At 36.9% G+C, this 17,885-nt stretch overlaps 1 protein-coding gene across 1 annotated transcript in view; it reads right to left on the bottom strand.

The window, feature by feature from the left end:
• The window catches only part of LOC124797862 (rho guanine nucleotide exchange factor 18), a 605,682-nt gene extending 590,583 nt beyond the window's left edge, over positions 1-15,099 (bottom strand). The window contains exons 1-2 of the mRNA XM_047260933.1: positions 14,970-15,099; positions 12,336-12,398 (exon numbers count right to left, since the gene is read on the bottom strand). Coding sequence (XP_047116889.1) covers positions 12,336-12,378 — 43 coding nt within the window. The 5' untranslated portion in view covers positions 12,379-12,398; positions 14,970-15,099. The remainder of the gene's footprint in view (positions 1-12,335; positions 12,399-14,969) is intronic.
• Between the last annotated feature and the right edge of the window lie 2,786 nt (positions 15,100-17,885).

Consider the following 17,885-nt stretch of genomic DNA (forward strand, 5'->3'; position numbering starts at 1 on the left):
CTGTGTGCATAAACCAACTGACACACTTATTCTGAGCTTCAAAAGAGAGTTGGCTAAATGAACGGTAATGGAACACAGTGCCATAGCATTTCTCATGCAGGAAACCTTTGCTGCTAAACCGACGGCCGCTTTTGCCTGGATTCCCAGAAGAATGACACTTTCTTCCTCTAGTTCAGTAAGGAGAGAGACGAATCATGGATGTTATGACCGTATTTGCGCCAGATGCCCTGAAGGGCTCTTTTGTAAACGTTCGATGTTGAGTGAGCTAATCATAAAAGCATACGAACGCAACCTGGAGAAATTATAAGCATTCCCTCGGTAACTGTCATGATTGTTCTATTAAGCAGTTGCTTCATCGATACTGTGAACATTAAAAGAAATATAGACACTGTGGAAATGTCATTGCTGCGTCACATAGGGCTGGAATTAGCTATAATGTAACAAAGAAACAACAAGAGCATTATTTTATCTGTTAAACAGATGCCAGAATAAATGAACAGATTGGTTCGAATGGCAGGTTGTTGTTGTTGTTGTTGTTGTTGTTGTTATAGTCTTCAGTCAGAAGACTGGCTTGTTGTAGCTCTCCACCCTAGTCTATTCCGTGCAAGCCTCTACATCTCCGAACGACTACTGCAACCTTAATTAATTTGAATCTACTGACTGTATTTACTCCTTGGTTCTTCTTCTACAATTATTACCCTCACACTTTCTCCCATAAACGAACTGGCGATATCTTGATACCACAGGGTGTGTCTCACCGACCGATCCCGTCTTAGTCAAGCTGTGCCATAAATTTCATTTTTCCCCATTTCAGTTCAGTATCTCATCATTAGTTATTATTTCTAGCTGAACCACATATGGAAAGCGTCTATTCTCTTGTTTCCTGGACTGTCTATTGACTATGTTTCACTTCGTAGAAGGCCATACTCCATACAAATGCCTTCACAATAGACTTCCAAACAAATCTGTATTACATGTTCACAAATTTTCCTTTTCCGTTATGCTTTTCTTGCTACAGCCACTCTATTTTACATCCTCTCTACTTCTACCATCATCAGTTATTCTGGTTTTTAGCAAAATTCATCTTCTACTTTTTGTGTCTCATTTCCTAACCTAATACCTTCGACATGCCTGACCTGGCAACATTCAATTATCTATACTTTACATTTGTTGATATTCATGTTATTGCCTCTTTTCAAGACACTGAACATTCTCTTCCACTACTCTTCCAACTCGGAGAGCGGCGGCGTTTGCGTGTGTTGTCAGTGCTAACAGACAAGCAACATTGCGTGAAATAACCGCAGAAATCAATGTGCAACATACAACGAACGTATACATTAGACATCACATGCTGCGACCATTTCGGTTAGACTCTATAAACGACTGCAAAAACCGTGGCCTGGTCAGATGAGTCCCCATTTTGGTCAGTAACAGCTGATGGTAGCCTTCGAGTATAGTGCAGACCCCATAATGTCACGAGCCCAAGTTGTCAACAGGGCACTGCAAGCTGGTGATGGCTCCAAATGGTGTGAGCTGTGTTTACATGGAATGGACTAGGTTCTCTCGTTCAACTGAACCAATCATTGACTAGAAATGGTTATGTTCGGTCATTCATGGAGTTCGTGCTCCCTGACAACAATGGAATTTTTATGGATGGCACTAAATAAGGTCACCGAGCCACAACTGTTCGTGATTGGTTTGAAGAACATTCTGGAAATCTGAGTGAATGATTTAGCCACCCAGATCACCTGATATGAATCCCATAGAACATTTATGGAACTGTTTGTGCACAAGCACCGGCAATGCTTTTGCAATTATGGATGGCTGTAGATGCAGCAAGGCTCAATATTTCATCAAGGGACTTCAAATGACTTGTCGAGTCCATACCACGTCGAGTTTCTGCACTACATCGGGCAAAATGAGGTCCGACACAATATTAAGCGGTATCCCATGACTTCTGTCACCACAATGTATTAATGTCTATGCAAAAATCAGTATTTCAGTTTTAAAAATATCTGTTAGGCAAATGGAAGATAAAAATGTAACGACGAAACAAGTTTTACTTTTATTTCATTCAAATACTTTTTTTTTTTTAAACAATCAGGCCTGGAATGAAAGCTTAATATAATATTACTGGCTAACTGATTAGTTCCTACACTGGATACTAGTGAAACTATTTATGTCTTCATAACTAAGTTGTGTCAAACACAGTGGCATCTCTTACAAAATTTTACCAATGTGCTACAATGTGGTGGCCTACAGACTTCTGACTTACAAGGGTAGTAATGGTAACTAAATTGAACATATTAAGTTTACATATAAAAATTAAATTGCTTAAACATAGTCAAATTTTATAATTAATCATTTAACAATACGAGCAATAAAATAAAGTGACAAAAATATGGTAGCAGCAGGAACTGAACCTGAACCAACAAACTGTCGGTCAGTGCGCTTGATCACTCTGTCACAATGCCGTCACCAGAACTACCACTCAAAAATCTCTCATACCCTAAGCTTGCACAATATCTTACACCCACTTTCTTAGAAAAATATTGACCACGCGCTGTGAGCAAAGTAGGACTCAGTGCCACAAAGGATGGTGCCCCATCAGAGCACGCAGATAAAAACAGGCAGCTGCCTCCCTTCTCTGAGTTGATCATAGTGTGGCTGACCATCACTTTAGCACTCAATACGTGTTTCTGTTTATCGTGGAGAGAGCATTACAAAACATGTTTTTGTCCATTTTATTTGCGTACCGGCAAGCATCCGAATAGAAACGGTGTAATTTTAGTGCAATTTCCATTCTGCATTCGAAGAGAAATTGTGTAATTTTAGTACGATTTTTCCAGTGTACTGTAGCACATTAGCACTTGATAACTGACCGTCAAGTCTTAAACATCACTTCCAATACTGAGCAAAGCCAGAATTTTCGACTAAAATGCTCGTGATGGTCCCTTGACTTTGCTACAATTTCACGAGTCAACTACCTATCAGAGGCTGTGGATCATAGGACATCTAGTACATAATGAATGAAATTAGACCAGTACAGTTTCCCAAAGCTTTATGAATCCAAGAATCTCTGTGAGGTGACAGGAAGTAAAAACTTATAGGTTCTCGTTTGGATGAAATGAGATCTGCAAGAAGTTGGCATTCTGCGAAAAAGAAATCACTTCAAAATCCTAAATTTCATTAACTTGTCTTTTATGCCTTAGAAATGCTGCATAAGGAAATGCAAAATGTTTCACTGGGCATTTGGTACTTGGGAGTGCAGGATTTGAGAGGTGAATGCTACCTTAATTTGTATCAGCTGTCTAGTGAAACATTCAGCCATTTAAGCCCATGCAAAATAATTACACATATGTCTTTAACAAGAGGGCTCACATTACAGTGTTACAACAAAGACAGTTACTGTTTTACACTGTTGCAGTGCAAGTGCAGCCCTGGTCAACTATCATCGATGTCGATGCATTCCCTTTCAAACACTGTGTAACGTGTCAGCTGTTTACATTGTGCTGCCTAACTGTATGCAGCAAAGAAAAGCAGTTATGTTTGTCACAGACCGTCGCAAATGCAACTCTTCTAACAGATACTTATTCTCGATGTCCTCTTGGGAAGGGACTTCTAACAATTCCCTTCTTACACAGCAGTACCAGTGAGAATAAACTGCTCAAATCATCAAACAATCTGTCATTTCACATGCAATGAGGTTCTCTTTGATTCCATAGTCCACTACCCAAAAAGAAATTTCTCTGCACAGCCCAAACAATACCCCATCCCAAAAGTTATAATTTCATCATGCCGATCAGCATTATCACTCCAAGAGTTTTAGTTCCTCTTACATACTGTACTACCCAAGAACATCAGGAGTGTTAATATGTGTTCACACCTCTCTGCCACGCTCTAATGGGAATCCATGGGAACTGAGGGGGTAAACACCAATAATGTGCTTGCAATTAAATGTCACAGCAAATTTTGGTATTCTGGTTAAAAAACTAATAGTGAATATCCCTAGATCAATTGTAATGGAATTTCTACAGTGATGAAGGCTGGCAGTGGCACTTCATTACATGGAAACTGGTCATTCGTATCCAAGTGTGAGCTACTGATCTCATTTCTGAAACATTTTATGGGAACTAGTCATTCAAATTGAAATGTGAGCTACTAATTTCATGTCTGAAACAAAACATTTTACTCGCTGTTCCCGAAACTGCAAAAAATCTGTGGCTGGTTCTGAGTGATTATGATGTTTTGTTTCATTTTATTACATTTCTCATGTAATGAAACTATTTCAAGACAGTATTTTGAACATAAAAAATTATGGAATAACATATTAGCTTATATGCACATTTCATAGACAACTGACTTCATGCAAATCATCAATAGAATCTGCTGTTACTGACACATACTCTCATTTAACAGATTTTAAATAAAAATTCAATTTATCAACCTTTCTTCCATCTGTCTGACTTCAGATGCTATTCAAGCATCTACATTCCTGCCTGAAATCTTCAGACGTGGACTTAAAGAACGTGCATGCACTTTTTACTATCAATAAATATCAAGGTCAAAGACAACTATCAAAATACAATTACATACATGAACATTTCAAAAAACAGACTGATCACACTTGTCTGCTGTCATTAAATGGTGCACGATATCTCCACCACAGATGGAAGGTGATGGGCACAATTCTGTTTTGACAAAACAGTAGGACTAACTGGGGTTTGAACCAGAGACATTTGGCTCTGTAGTCTGGACTTCTATCACGAAGTCTCCACGCTACACAAAAGTAAAAAACCTTCTAGTTACCTCCCTAGAAAAGAAAGATGAATACAAGGGGGAAGGTTCATAGGGAAGTGCAGGTCATTCAGACCTCATGAAGATAGGGTGTTCTGGAACTAGATTTAGTTTTTTTAACTTAAAATATGTTACCAGTAGTACTACATATGGTATGAAATGTACTATTCCCAATGTTGATGAACTGCTGAAACAGTAGTTTGAAATTCAGATGTATGACAGAGGACTAACTGCTTAACAACTCTGCAGAAACCAAACAAATTACACAGTTTTTTAGGCAATGAACTGTTTTTAAGGGAACCAGGGCTCAAATTCCCATCCCATAAATTACCAGAATCTAGGGCTTCACTATATAATTTCCTTTGAATGCCATCACAGTTCCTTTGAATAGAGCAGAGAGACTTTTTGTTCTCCATCCTTGACCAAATTGTGTTAGTGCTCTACCTCTAAGGAATTGAGTGTTGATGGTAAAGTAAACTGTAACCTTCCTTCCTTACCTCTGAATGTTTCAGACTCTTCTTCCTCAGAAAAGGCCCAAGACTTTGTGCATAAAAACCTCTGCTTAATCTTTTAAATATTGTACTGAAAAGAATATGTTGTCGTATCTATACTTTCCACATCATGTCACTCCTGCCACAGTTCATGTATTTACTAAATTCAGATTAATGTGTACATGTTACACTGGTATGAAATACACGTCACTGTGCTCCATACCGTGGCTTGTGGAGCATATAAGCACGCATGACAGGGCCATACGTCCCAAAGAAAAAGAAGGGTTACAAACTAATTTCTTTCATAAGTTGCTGCTTACAAGCAAATTTTGTGTAACAGCCCTGCAACATATATCATAAATTTGTTGACTGAGACTAAACAGATCAAACTGAAGTACATTTCTTAACTTCAGTCTCACTTTAAATAGGTAAGTGCATACAGAATGAGCAGTTGGTCACTTGGAAAATCCAGAAGTCAATTGATCATTGTGGTGTTAAGGAAAGATTTAAATTTTCACTTGAGTGACACAGGAGAGTAATGAAACCCTAAATTTGAATGGATCAGAAGATTTCCAAAATGGCACTGTTATGAACTTCAGTGTGGAGATTTTTCCGATGCAGCTCTCCATGTTCATTTACTCTGTGCAAGGCCTCTTCATCTCAGATTAACTACTGCAGCAGACATCAATTTGAACCTGTTTACTGTATGAACATCTTCATCTACATCTACCATATCCCCCCCCCCCCACCTCCACCCAAACACACACACATTTCTGTCAGTTACCAAACTTACAATTCCTTGATCACATTTAAGATGCATCATGTTACTTCTCCCGTAATTCCAGTGCATAAAATCATCAGCCATCTTGCACAGTGAAAGAAGACAGCAAGTAATAAGCAGGGGTAATGGAAATTGACAAATACAGGTTGTACAATTTTCAATGGAAGTTGTTATAGGCCTGCAAGAAGCTGTTTTTGTGATCTGACAAGTTATAATAACTAACTGTGACCCAAAATCAAATTTAATTGATAATTAACCTTCTATCGACCAAACTGTCTAAGGTAATTTAATTCATTGCACCCAAATTATATATTCATTTGAACTACATACTTTTTCTCTCCATGTTAATCCAATTCATGCACAAATAATTCACATTTCAAAGCTCATTTTTCCAGACAGTTATCACCTAAAGCTAGTACACCCAAAATTACAAATATTACTTTCTTTTTCAAAGGTGTGCACCTTCATTATCCTACCTAGCTTTGTTTATGGGTCACCTAAAGCATTTTGGACATGACTCTGTGACAGATATTTCTTGTTCCATTCTGCCCTTTCTCTTCTCTCTCATTACTAATAGATTGCCAATGGCTTAAACACGCAACAGGAAATATTGATGGAATTTAGTAGAGCACTATAGACAGACAACAAGAATTAGTGTTGTTAATAACTGCAGCCATTTATGATAAAATATAACAAGCCACCACGCTGCCCACATTCTGGTTAATACATTTTCAAATAAAATTAAGTGTGCCTTAACTGCAAATAAATCTGAAAATGTCTCATGGAGATATTCACAGTACATTAGAACATTCATTCATTCACAATCAATGCAAAAACTTCATTCAGTGAAATTCTAACATTAACTAGAATAAAGATCAGTTAATTAAAATAGGTCAAACCACAAAAAATAGCTTTGCCATGAAAAACTTATCCTCAATAGTGCAAAGAGCACCATCATCTAAATTTCAAGCTTGAGTGGTCACAAAATGAAGCAATTGCTACACACTAGGTGTAAATCAATCAATCACTCTATCTACGATAGTTGCTCACACAAGCAAAGTACAACGATAGCAGTTGCAAAAATGTTGAAGAGAGACAGTTTGTTTTCAAACAGCAATGGCCTTCCATTACTACATTTTTGCAGTTTGAAATGATCTCTAATCTGCCATGAAGTAAGCATTATTAATATTTTCTAATGTATTGTAAACATAACGAAAACTTATAATCCACCAATGCAGTAAAACAACATCTGGTAGATGATAAGATGCAACAGCCACAGACACCTACCACCTCATGACAAAGTTGGCTACTCATACTAATAAAACAAAAGGGACTCAAAACGAAAAATTGTGTTCCAAACAAATACAATACAAATATTAAGTAAGGAAGACAGCACTCAGTACCTGTATTTGCTAATATGCAGATATTTTCGCAGCCTTCTGTACCTGACTGCCAAAAGATAATCATTTCCTATCTCTACTTCCGTACAACTGCACACATGCTTTTCTACACAAGCAGCAAAAATATAGCTCATTTAATTATATATAAAAAACATCCTATGAGGATGAATCAAAGAACAATAATCACCTGTCTCCCTGGTTAAGCACAATCTTTCCCTGTAGCGCAAAAAAATACAAAGTCTATGGACTGTATGGCAGAATCACAAAAGTACTCTGAACGTATCATCAGAAAGCCACAAAGGGGGACAAACTGTCAGTGCAGAACATTTATCTTAGTTTAATTTATTCTAAACCTATAAGACATTCAAAACATGTCACAGAAATATTAGTGATCTTTTTAAGCAAAAAATAGAAACAGCTATAAAGAGTAGACGAAAGTTTTAAACAACAATAAACTGGCTTGGCAAAAGTACAGTTATGGTGATGGCAGCTGGTCCTTTGAATGCCAATGTTGGTAATGACTTGTGTGATGAATGGTGAGAACTGAATACGATAAGTAGTGAGACTTGTCGGTGGCGAATTAGAATGCATGTTCACAAATAAAGTTTTTGACTATTAAGTTAGAATTTAATCGCTTTGTTGCAATTTTTGGCAAAATCGGAAATGAGATAAAAATTGGTTATTGCAATGATGAACATACATCCTGGGCTACACTACACATCCATCTATTACAGCAATCGTATTTTTGTGCTGAGATATGCTGACTTTGTCAACTCACAAGCAAACTGGAACATTCCAATCTAACCTGGGCTTCGCTACAGGTTAGTCCATCAGCACATCTAGTATTTTCCATTCACTAATAGACATGTAAATCAGCAACCACCCTTAAAAGCCATAATAACCACATCAGTAACTGCAGAGAGAATCTCAGTTTATTTGCACATTAAGTTTCCCAACCATTCTGTACTAATCGGTGGAAACAATCAAGTGTGAAAATTACAGTTTTGTTACCGGCAGGCATGACAAGACATTCAGTGTAACATTACTAACTGCTGTTCTCTGAAATCTACTTGGATATATAGCTCGTAGCCCCATTCATAATAGAAATATATTAGATCTAATGTCACCAACTGACCTGGCCTCCTTGAGGATGTCCACATCAAAAGTGGCACCAGTGACAATGAGGCAGTAGTGGCAGGATGATTACCAAAGCACAAAGGGTGACTAAAACAAGTAAAAAGATATATATGTATGTTCAGTAAACTAGATAAAAAAGTGGTACTGTCATATCTCACTGAGGAATTTTAAACTTTTAGCAGAGGACTGAAGCATGTAGAGGAACTATGGCTCAAGTTTAAAACAATAGTTGACCATGCAATGGATACATACATACCCAGTAGAACAGTTTATGAGAGAAACCCTCCATGGTATACATTCACTGCAAAGAAGCAGAGACTACTGCATAATAGATGTACAACAAAGCGTAGCAGTACAGATAGATATATGCTAAATGAAACACATTTGGCTGTCGAGAGAGCAACGTGAGGAGCCTCCAATGACTACCGTAGCAGAATATCGTCAAATGGTCTTTCAGAAAACCCAAAGAAATTCTGGTTGTATACAAAGGCTGTTTGTGGCACCAAAGTTACTGGCCAGTTACTTGCCAATGAGACAAGAACTGAGGGCATCAAAGCAAACACAGAAATGCTCAAATCCATTTTCAAATGTTCCTTTACAACGGAAAGCCCAAGATAATTGTCTCGATTTAATCCTCTTCCTACTGAAAAAATGGATGAAACAAGTGTTAGCTTCAGTGGCATTGAGAAATTACTGACATGGTTAAAATTGAACAAACCTCCCTATTTCTATACATAATTTGTGGTGAGTTAGCCCTATTATAGTGGCCAATAGCTGGAAGAAAGCACAGGTCACACCCATTTATAGGAGAGATAGTAGAAGTTATCTACAAAACTACCGTCCAATATCCTTGAAATCAATTTTCTATAGAATCTTAGGATATATTCTGAGCTCAAACATTACGAGATTACTTGAACAAAATGATCTACTCCATGTTAACCAGTATGGATTCCAAAAACATCGACTATGTGACATACTGCAAGTTTTGCATAAAGGCAGTCAGGTAGATGCAGTATTTCTCGAGTTCTGAAAAGCATTTCACTCAGAACCATATCTATGATTATTATCAAATGTACAATCATACAGCATAAAATATGAACTTTGTGACCGGACTAAGGGTTTATTAGTAGGGAGCACACAATATGGTATCTTGGACGGATAGTCGTTGACAGACGTAGAAATAACTTCAGGTGTGCCCCAGGGCAGTGTGTTGGGGCTCCCGCTGTTCATGTTGTGTATTAATGAGATTGCAGACAATATTAATAGTAACCTCGGACTTTTTGCAGATGATCCACTTATCTATAATGAAGTACTCTCTGAAAGAAGCTACACAAATATTCAGTCCAATCTTTATCAGATTTCAAAATGGTGCAAAGACGGGCAGTTTGGTTTGACTGTTTAGAAATATAAAATTTTACACTCCACAAAATGAAAAAAGTAATATCCTATGACTACAATATCAACGAGTCATTGCTGGAATCAGTCAATTTGCACAAATACCTGGGTGTAACGTTTCAAAGGGATATGAAATGGAAATATCCCACAGGCTCAGTCGTGGCTAAAGCAGGTGGTAGACTTCGGTTTATTGGTAGAATATTGGGGAAAGAGAATCAGGCAACAAAGGGGATTGCTTAAAAATCACTTGTGCGGACCATCTAAGAACGTGGCTGAAATATGATATATTCAATGAATACAGAGAAGGGCAGCATAAATGATCATAGGTTTGTTTGACCCATAAGTGTGTGTCACAGAAATGTTGAAGAAACTGAACTGGCAGACTCTTGAACATAGATCTATACCATCCTGAGAAAGCCTATTGACAAAGTTTCAAGAACCGTTTGTAAATGAGACTAAGAAACATACCAGTCACCTATGTATCATTCCCATAGGGCCAGTAAGGTCAAGATTTGCAAGACTAGATTAATTACAGCTTGCATGAGCATTTAAACAATCATTCTTCCTGTGCCCATATGTGAATGGAACAGGAAAAACCATAATAACTGGTAAAATGGTATGCACCCTGTGCCATGCGCTCCACAGTGGTTTGGACAGAACAGATGTAAATATCACTGCATTGTCTATGACCAACATCAATCAACTGTGAACTTCAGCACTCAATACAAGGGCCACCAACGCCATTAAGTGTACTTTAAGCCTAGTTCACACAATGACACTAGGTTGCAGGCAACTGCGCTACCGGCCACTGCGCATGAGCGCCACATATTTGCGCAACTCTGCGAAACTAAATACTTTTGGCGTGTTCCAACTTTGGCAAACATTAGTTGCACGAGTTTTGAGGTTGTGTGTGTTCGCAGAGTGTAGACAAACTGAAATACGAAGTGGGGAACAGACAATAATGTTCAATTTTTGGATATCTATGCTTTGCATAGGTGTTTGTGGGATTTCAGTGATGCTGATTACAAAAACAAGCAACATATTGCTGCCACAGAGACCATCATGTGCAATCATAACATAGATGGTTTGACAATGTTTGAGCTGCAGGGCAAAATTTATTGAGTTAGGAGCACATACACAGCTGAATTAAGAATAATACATGCAAGTGTAATTCTAGCTGTGGCAATGCTCTCATCTACAAGAGTAAAATCCCATCGTTCGAGTTGGCCAAATCTTTAAGGAATATTGTTTACAGGAGGGAAGGCTATACTAATTCAAGAAGCTGCATTTTTTATTCAATATTCATCTATTTAAAATGTTGCTGCAGTACTCCCCTTTCACATGTTAGAATTTTGAAATATTGCCACTGTACAGATCTATCTTCAAGAGAGTAGTTTGCAAACCATTCTCTTCTTAATGTGGCCTGCTTTGAATAATTATGGTTGCTAATGTTAATAATTATTGGTGTTAATGAAATAGTGTCATCACCAACTAAAACCATATCTTATAGCATGCCGAGTGTTCTCGATTGTAATGCAGGCAATATGATATGTAATTTCAGTTCTGGCGACAGTGCTTCATGCATTACAGTACCTTTATTCCCTATCGCACAATTAACTCTATTTAGAAGAAGCATGATCAGTTCTTGTCGACATTCTAAGATAATTAAAAGAACTTCTTCGATCTTCCGTTATAAATTATTTCAGCAAGGATGCTGAGCAACCGAGCTGACTTCTTTCCTTCATCCAGTCATGAATCGAAACACGTTTCTTATTTTTTTTCTTATGCAGCAATTCCACGCAACAAGCTTTAACTCCATCACAACTTGTGCGATGTGCAGCTGCCAAAACCTTCATTTCAGACATGACTCAGGGACCCACAAAATGAACTGAAGTGTACACTGGTGTCGCCGTGTCTACAGTCATATGAAACCACTTGCTTGCAACTCATTCTACGCAACGAATGGCGCAACCCAATGTTGTCGTGTAAACTAGGCTTTAAGTAACTGGGCTTGAATGTGATAGCGATTTCCCCCTCTCTGAAGTTTGGCAGGAGTAAAAATGTAAATATGAAACAATGCTTGTGGTTGTGATAACAGATATCTGCAGTGTAGCACATAAAATCTTGGTAAACTTAGGTTCACTTGTTTATGGCATATTATGATAAAGCACACTTGTATTAAGTATACAAAATGTTGAATTTTGAAGACAATGCAGAAAATGGGACTGATTGGTCATCAGTGTTCAATTATAGCTGTAATAGCTGAAAGCACAGCATGTAACTATAATTAAATTTCCTTGCCCAATTTGTAGAAAGATGGAAGAAGCCACATACCTGATGACAGTGGGCACATATGTGACTCGATCAGCCTCTCCATTTCTTCACAATGACGACACCCTGGGAAATATATTGAAGCAAAGGTTACTATGATGCTCTTTTTTTTTTTTAGCAAAATAATTGGAAAATTAATATAGATAATTATTTCAAAACCTTTCATGCACATTGCCTCATAACTATTGTACATGTTTAGGCATGACCTGTGAGCAAAGGTCTTAATGTATATAGTACCTGAAGTGAGTGGTCTCCTGTGAACTGTTACATGAAGTCACAGTTCAGTACCACGGGCCATTCACAAAATGTAAAAGGGTTGTGTAATGGCAATGACACATCTATATCAGCAGCCACATGAAATTAAAGCACTCTTGTACATCCTTCTTTAATAACCACCCCTGCGTGGATACAGAGGAATGTTCGATACGAGTCATTGGCTTTGACCAGTGTCATGCGAAACATATGACCAACACTGTAAATATATTGACTATGTGATACTGGCAATTTTTTCGAACAGTCTAAGCTACAGATCACTCTGTAACAACTAAACCGTCACCTTCCAACCTACTCTAGACCTCAAACAAAGCTATAGGCCAATTAATGTGTCACCACAATCAAATTTTTGTCTCTATAACATTGTTGTCTTTGTGAACTAACATCAAAACTGTGAGTATCTGGACCAAAAGATGGCATGATGGTAGCCATTAACATTGTGTCACTGGAGAAGACCAATGACTTGTACTGAATGTTCCTCTCAACCTCTTGCTCCATATTTCAAAATCCAAGAGTTTCTTCTGAATTGATTCAGTCCTCAGGCCATAGATTGGTTTGATGCAGCTTTCTATACTGCTTTAAATAATATGATCCACGATAAACAACAGCATGAACATTTATCAATTGTCTTTTTCTGTTATACACAAACTGTAATTTCAACTTTATACACCTATAGTCAACACAGTAAGATCTATTTTTTAAGCATCAATAACATTATGAATACAGCATGACTGTAAAACTTCCTGGCAGATTAAAACTGTGTGCCTGACCGAGACTCGAACTCGGGACCTTTGCCTTTCGCGGGCAAGTGCTCTACCAGGTAGGAGACGAGACACTGGCAGAAGTAAAGCTGTAAGTACTGGGCGTGAGTCGTGCTTCGGTAGCTCAGATGGTAGAGTACTTGCCCGCGAAAGGCAAAGGTCCCGAGTTCGAGTCTCAGTCGGGCACACAGTTTTAATCTGCCAGCAAGTTTCATATCAGTGCACACTCCGCTGCAGAGTGAAAATCTCATTCTGGCATGACTGTAGTTCCTATGCTGTATCACATCCCAACTATAATGATCTGGTAGATTTACAACATGCATAACATTTGCTTCTAGATGTTAAGGACATTACAATTCATTATCTGGAAAAAAAAAAGAAATCTGCAATTATGAATGAAGGAGTAAGTGTTGTATTGAGGAAGCAGGAGATTGTAACTACAACTACATTCAGACTGTGAGAAAATGAATCCCTTACAAGATACTGTATGGAGAATGGGTATATAAACTGCCCAAACTTGAGTGCAAACTGCCACCAACCATGTTTGGCTAGAAGTAATTTTTTGAACATGCAGTACAAAGGAAAACTGTGTATGTTCAAAAATGAAGGGTATTATGTAGTAGCTAGTACAGGATGCCAGGGACTATGGGCAGAATACACAACCATCAAAAAATATTAATTCTATTTCTGGTAAGTTCTTTCATTCACAGTAGTGTCTCATGCTGCTGTTAAAACATTATTTCGTTAATTAGTCACTAAAGACAAGAACTCTGTCTAGCTTGCAAAATGTGGAGCTACTGAACGTTTACTACTTTTTAACAGCAATGGAATCAAGTTGCTAAACGCTGTCATAAGTGCTCCTTCATCAGTCTTCATATGAAAGTTTTTTACGGTTTAGGGAGCATTCAATTTTCATTCAAAATCACAGTAATTCCAGCACCACGTAATGACAACACCTTTGTCATTCAAACAGAACAACAAAACCAATTTTTGTGAGCAAACGCTACAGTGTTTGATTGCTGTTGACATCACACACGTGGCAGTCGTAGTAAAATAAACAAACATATTATGATTCCAAACATAAGAATTTTCAAGTAATACGTTGACAAAATGAAAAATTCGAAAGAATGTGGCGGAAGAGAATGGAAGCCAAATATGTGAAATGAACCACGAATTTCACGTATTTTACTGAAAAACGCATATTTAAACAAAATATAATAGTTCACAGAATATAATGAGTTCTGCCGTTTATTTTCGTAAATCCCAATTTGTTGTTACTGTTAAAGTATTTTTGCGTAGCCAAAAACACTAACCTGTAAAGAGATTATTATCCAATTACAGGAGACTAACACATAATAGCCCGAAAAAAAGTGAATTAACTAATGCAACCTCAATATAACTGTTCCTGCAGATAATTATTAGCTAGTCTTTCGGTTTAATGTTCTCTGCACTTCGCGCGTCTATAACGCTTTCTGTCAACGCAACATTTCTGTTGCTGTTATCTTACTGTATTTACCCGTGAACTGACAGCAAGTCACTCACCTGTACTGTAAACTAATGGTTGTCATAACAAACTGAGTTAACAAAATGAGTTAAAACTTACCTTAACTCTAAACTCATACAAATTTCCAAGCCAGCTATGTCTTATCGGCAAACACAACACCACGAATTATTTAATATACCTTTTAGAAAGTACTAACGTTCTACACTATGCCATTTGTTTCAACCATTTTACACGGACGTGACGTTGTGTACGTTCAAAGACATAGGCGGGAATTATAAGCATCATTCAGCCGGCCCCACGCGCGTCTCCGCATGCGCATAGACCCGTAGCACAGAAGAAAATTTCATTCAAATGTGCGTTTCTGCAAGCAATGAACAGATTCCCACTTTAATAAAACACTGTAATATTGTTTGACATTTGTCTTCTATGTTGTTACGAACAATTAATAAGATACTGGAAAAACCTAGGCATACTGCTCACAATACTGTCTTTCTGTAGACGGATATGAATTAAATCCAAAAAAGATAATGAATAATGCGTCATTTACCACGTTTTATGATCTTCAGACTTCTGAATAATGCAACCAAGGAAAATTTAATACGTCGAATATGTTTCTAAGGGCCACAAAGACTCTTATTAGTTAAATATTTGTTCGTAAATGCGCACACGGTCGTTTTACAACATTTTTACAAGGGTGTCGAATAATACACCACGCATGAAATCTGTAAAAACGCTAAATGTGAAACGCCGTAGTTAAAATTAAAATATTTGAGCGTTCTACTGTATGTAATTTACTGCTTAGAGGATATTCTACTCTCATTTATTCTTTTCGAGGAAATGACTTTCTAGTGAATGTTGGACGAATAGGTGAAGCACAAGAGCCAATATTCTTCTATGTTCCCGGTAACAAAATGTCTAAGATAAACTTGACGATCAATCCAGTTTATTATCATCTTTGTATACAATGATACAGGATTTGTCATAGATAATAGTATATGAAACAATTTTACAATTGTTAGTAAGAAATTATTATGAATTATATGAAACCACAGACGTAACAAGCCAGACTGTAAATTAGCGTAGTAAAAAAAGTGTTTTATGTGCTACAGATATAATTAGTTTTAATGTAAATACACTAGTTCACTACAATGAAGAAAAAATGTCTTTCTGCTTTTACTGCTGATGATCCATGTATTATTCAGTACTGGAAAATTGTTACTAATGAACAATTTTTAATTCGTTTTTAAATATGTGGAATTCTGAAATGATTATTTCCGTCGGTAATGCACTTAACAGTATTCGTGGCTGATATGGTGCAGAGTTGATACATGGCTTTTCTTTATATTTCTGTACGAAAACTGTCTTTGTTTCTTGTTTCATAGTTTGGACTTGACTGTTTAACACTGGGAATACCTGATGTACCTTCAGTAGTATACACTTTCATGAATGTAACTGTTAAGTTATTACTTTTAAAGTCATTGAAACTATATTTATATGGTTCTCTGTATATGTTCCTTTGATTATTTTTATTGCTCTCATTTCTAGTGCTAATGAGAGTTCAGCTAGGCGGTATCCCCCGAATACTGTGCCATATCTTTATATGCTTTTTATGAGTCCAACTTAGATGCATAACACTGTTTCAGTACTACATGAATTTTTAAGCATTGTTAGAACATGATAATACTGATTTAATCTTTTGTTTAACATTTTGATACATTTTTCTACCTTAAATGTACCTCCAGCCTTAATTCTAAACATTCAGTAATGGGTATTTGTAACATCTTACACTACCATAGAAATAATATTAGGCTGATTCCTGCTATGTTCTTAATGCCATATATGACACACTGATATGTCAATGAATAAACTTTCTATGCTGTATCTCAAACCTTCAATATCCGTTAGCCAAATATTATTTATTTCTTTTTTTTATCCATCTCTGAGCATTTTCATGCAGTTGATGCCATCATAGGGAGTTTACTTTTGTTGTACAAATATTGACATACTAATAATAATACAAGGCACATAAAATATACACTAGAGAACAATTTCTTAAATGCACGGTACATAGAAAATAATATATAGAAGTATCAAATAAACTATTCACATACCAACGTAAATGCAAAGTAGTTTACAGTTAGAAATAATTTAGTATCTCAGTCATCGTTACAGTTTGAAATTCTGAAATATTGTAGAAAGCCTAATATTTAAACCATTTTTCAGTTTTTGTTTTAAAGCCATTAAATGAGGCATCATATGCCTGTAAAAGTAAAGTATTAGATAATTTTATGCCAAGGTATTCATAACTAGACTGTGTTTTCTTTAATCTAGCTATGGGCATACCTATTTATTTCATTGGATTAGTTATATGTTGGTGTACAGCTTTCCCCAAGATGTTGTTATTTAAGTTTTCTTTATGATGGGACAGCCAATACTTTAAAATCTTTAAAAAGTGGCTTAATAGGAAACAAAGGATGTCGTTGCGAAAAACCTATGCAGTAAGCAGTCAGTTTTCATCTGACTGGGAATTAATTACCTGTGGTGTTCCTCAAGGTTCTGTGTTGGGTCCATTACTTTTGCTTGTGTCCATTAATGACCACTCGTGTGTTACATTGCCAGATGCTAAGTTTGTTTTGTTTGCATATGATACAAACATTGCAATAAGAAGCAAGTCAAGTACAAATTTAGATAGCTGCTAATCAAATTTTCACAGACATTAATAAGTGGTTTAAAGCTAATTCACTGTCATTGAATGTTGAGAAGACACGCTATACACAGTTCAGAACCTGTGAGCGATTTCCTTCCAGCATGAGTATAACATATGGAGACATGCAGATTGAAGAGGTTGACAGTGTTAAATTTCTGGGATTACAGCTCGATACTAAATTCAGTTGGGAAGGGCATACCACAGAATTGCACTTAAGTCCCTAAACAAGTCTGTATTTGCATTGAAAATAATGTCAGATGTGGGAAATATAAATATGAAAAAAAAACATTGCATACTTTGCTTACTTT

The sequence above is a fragment of the Schistocerca piceifrons genome, chromosome 5, assembly GCF_021461385.2.
Source record: "Schistocerca piceifrons isolate TAMUIC-IGC-003096 chromosome 5, iqSchPice1.1, whole genome shotgun sequence".
Lineage (NCBI taxonomy): Eukaryota > Metazoa > Arthropoda > Insecta > Orthoptera > Acrididae > Schistocerca > Schistocerca piceifrons.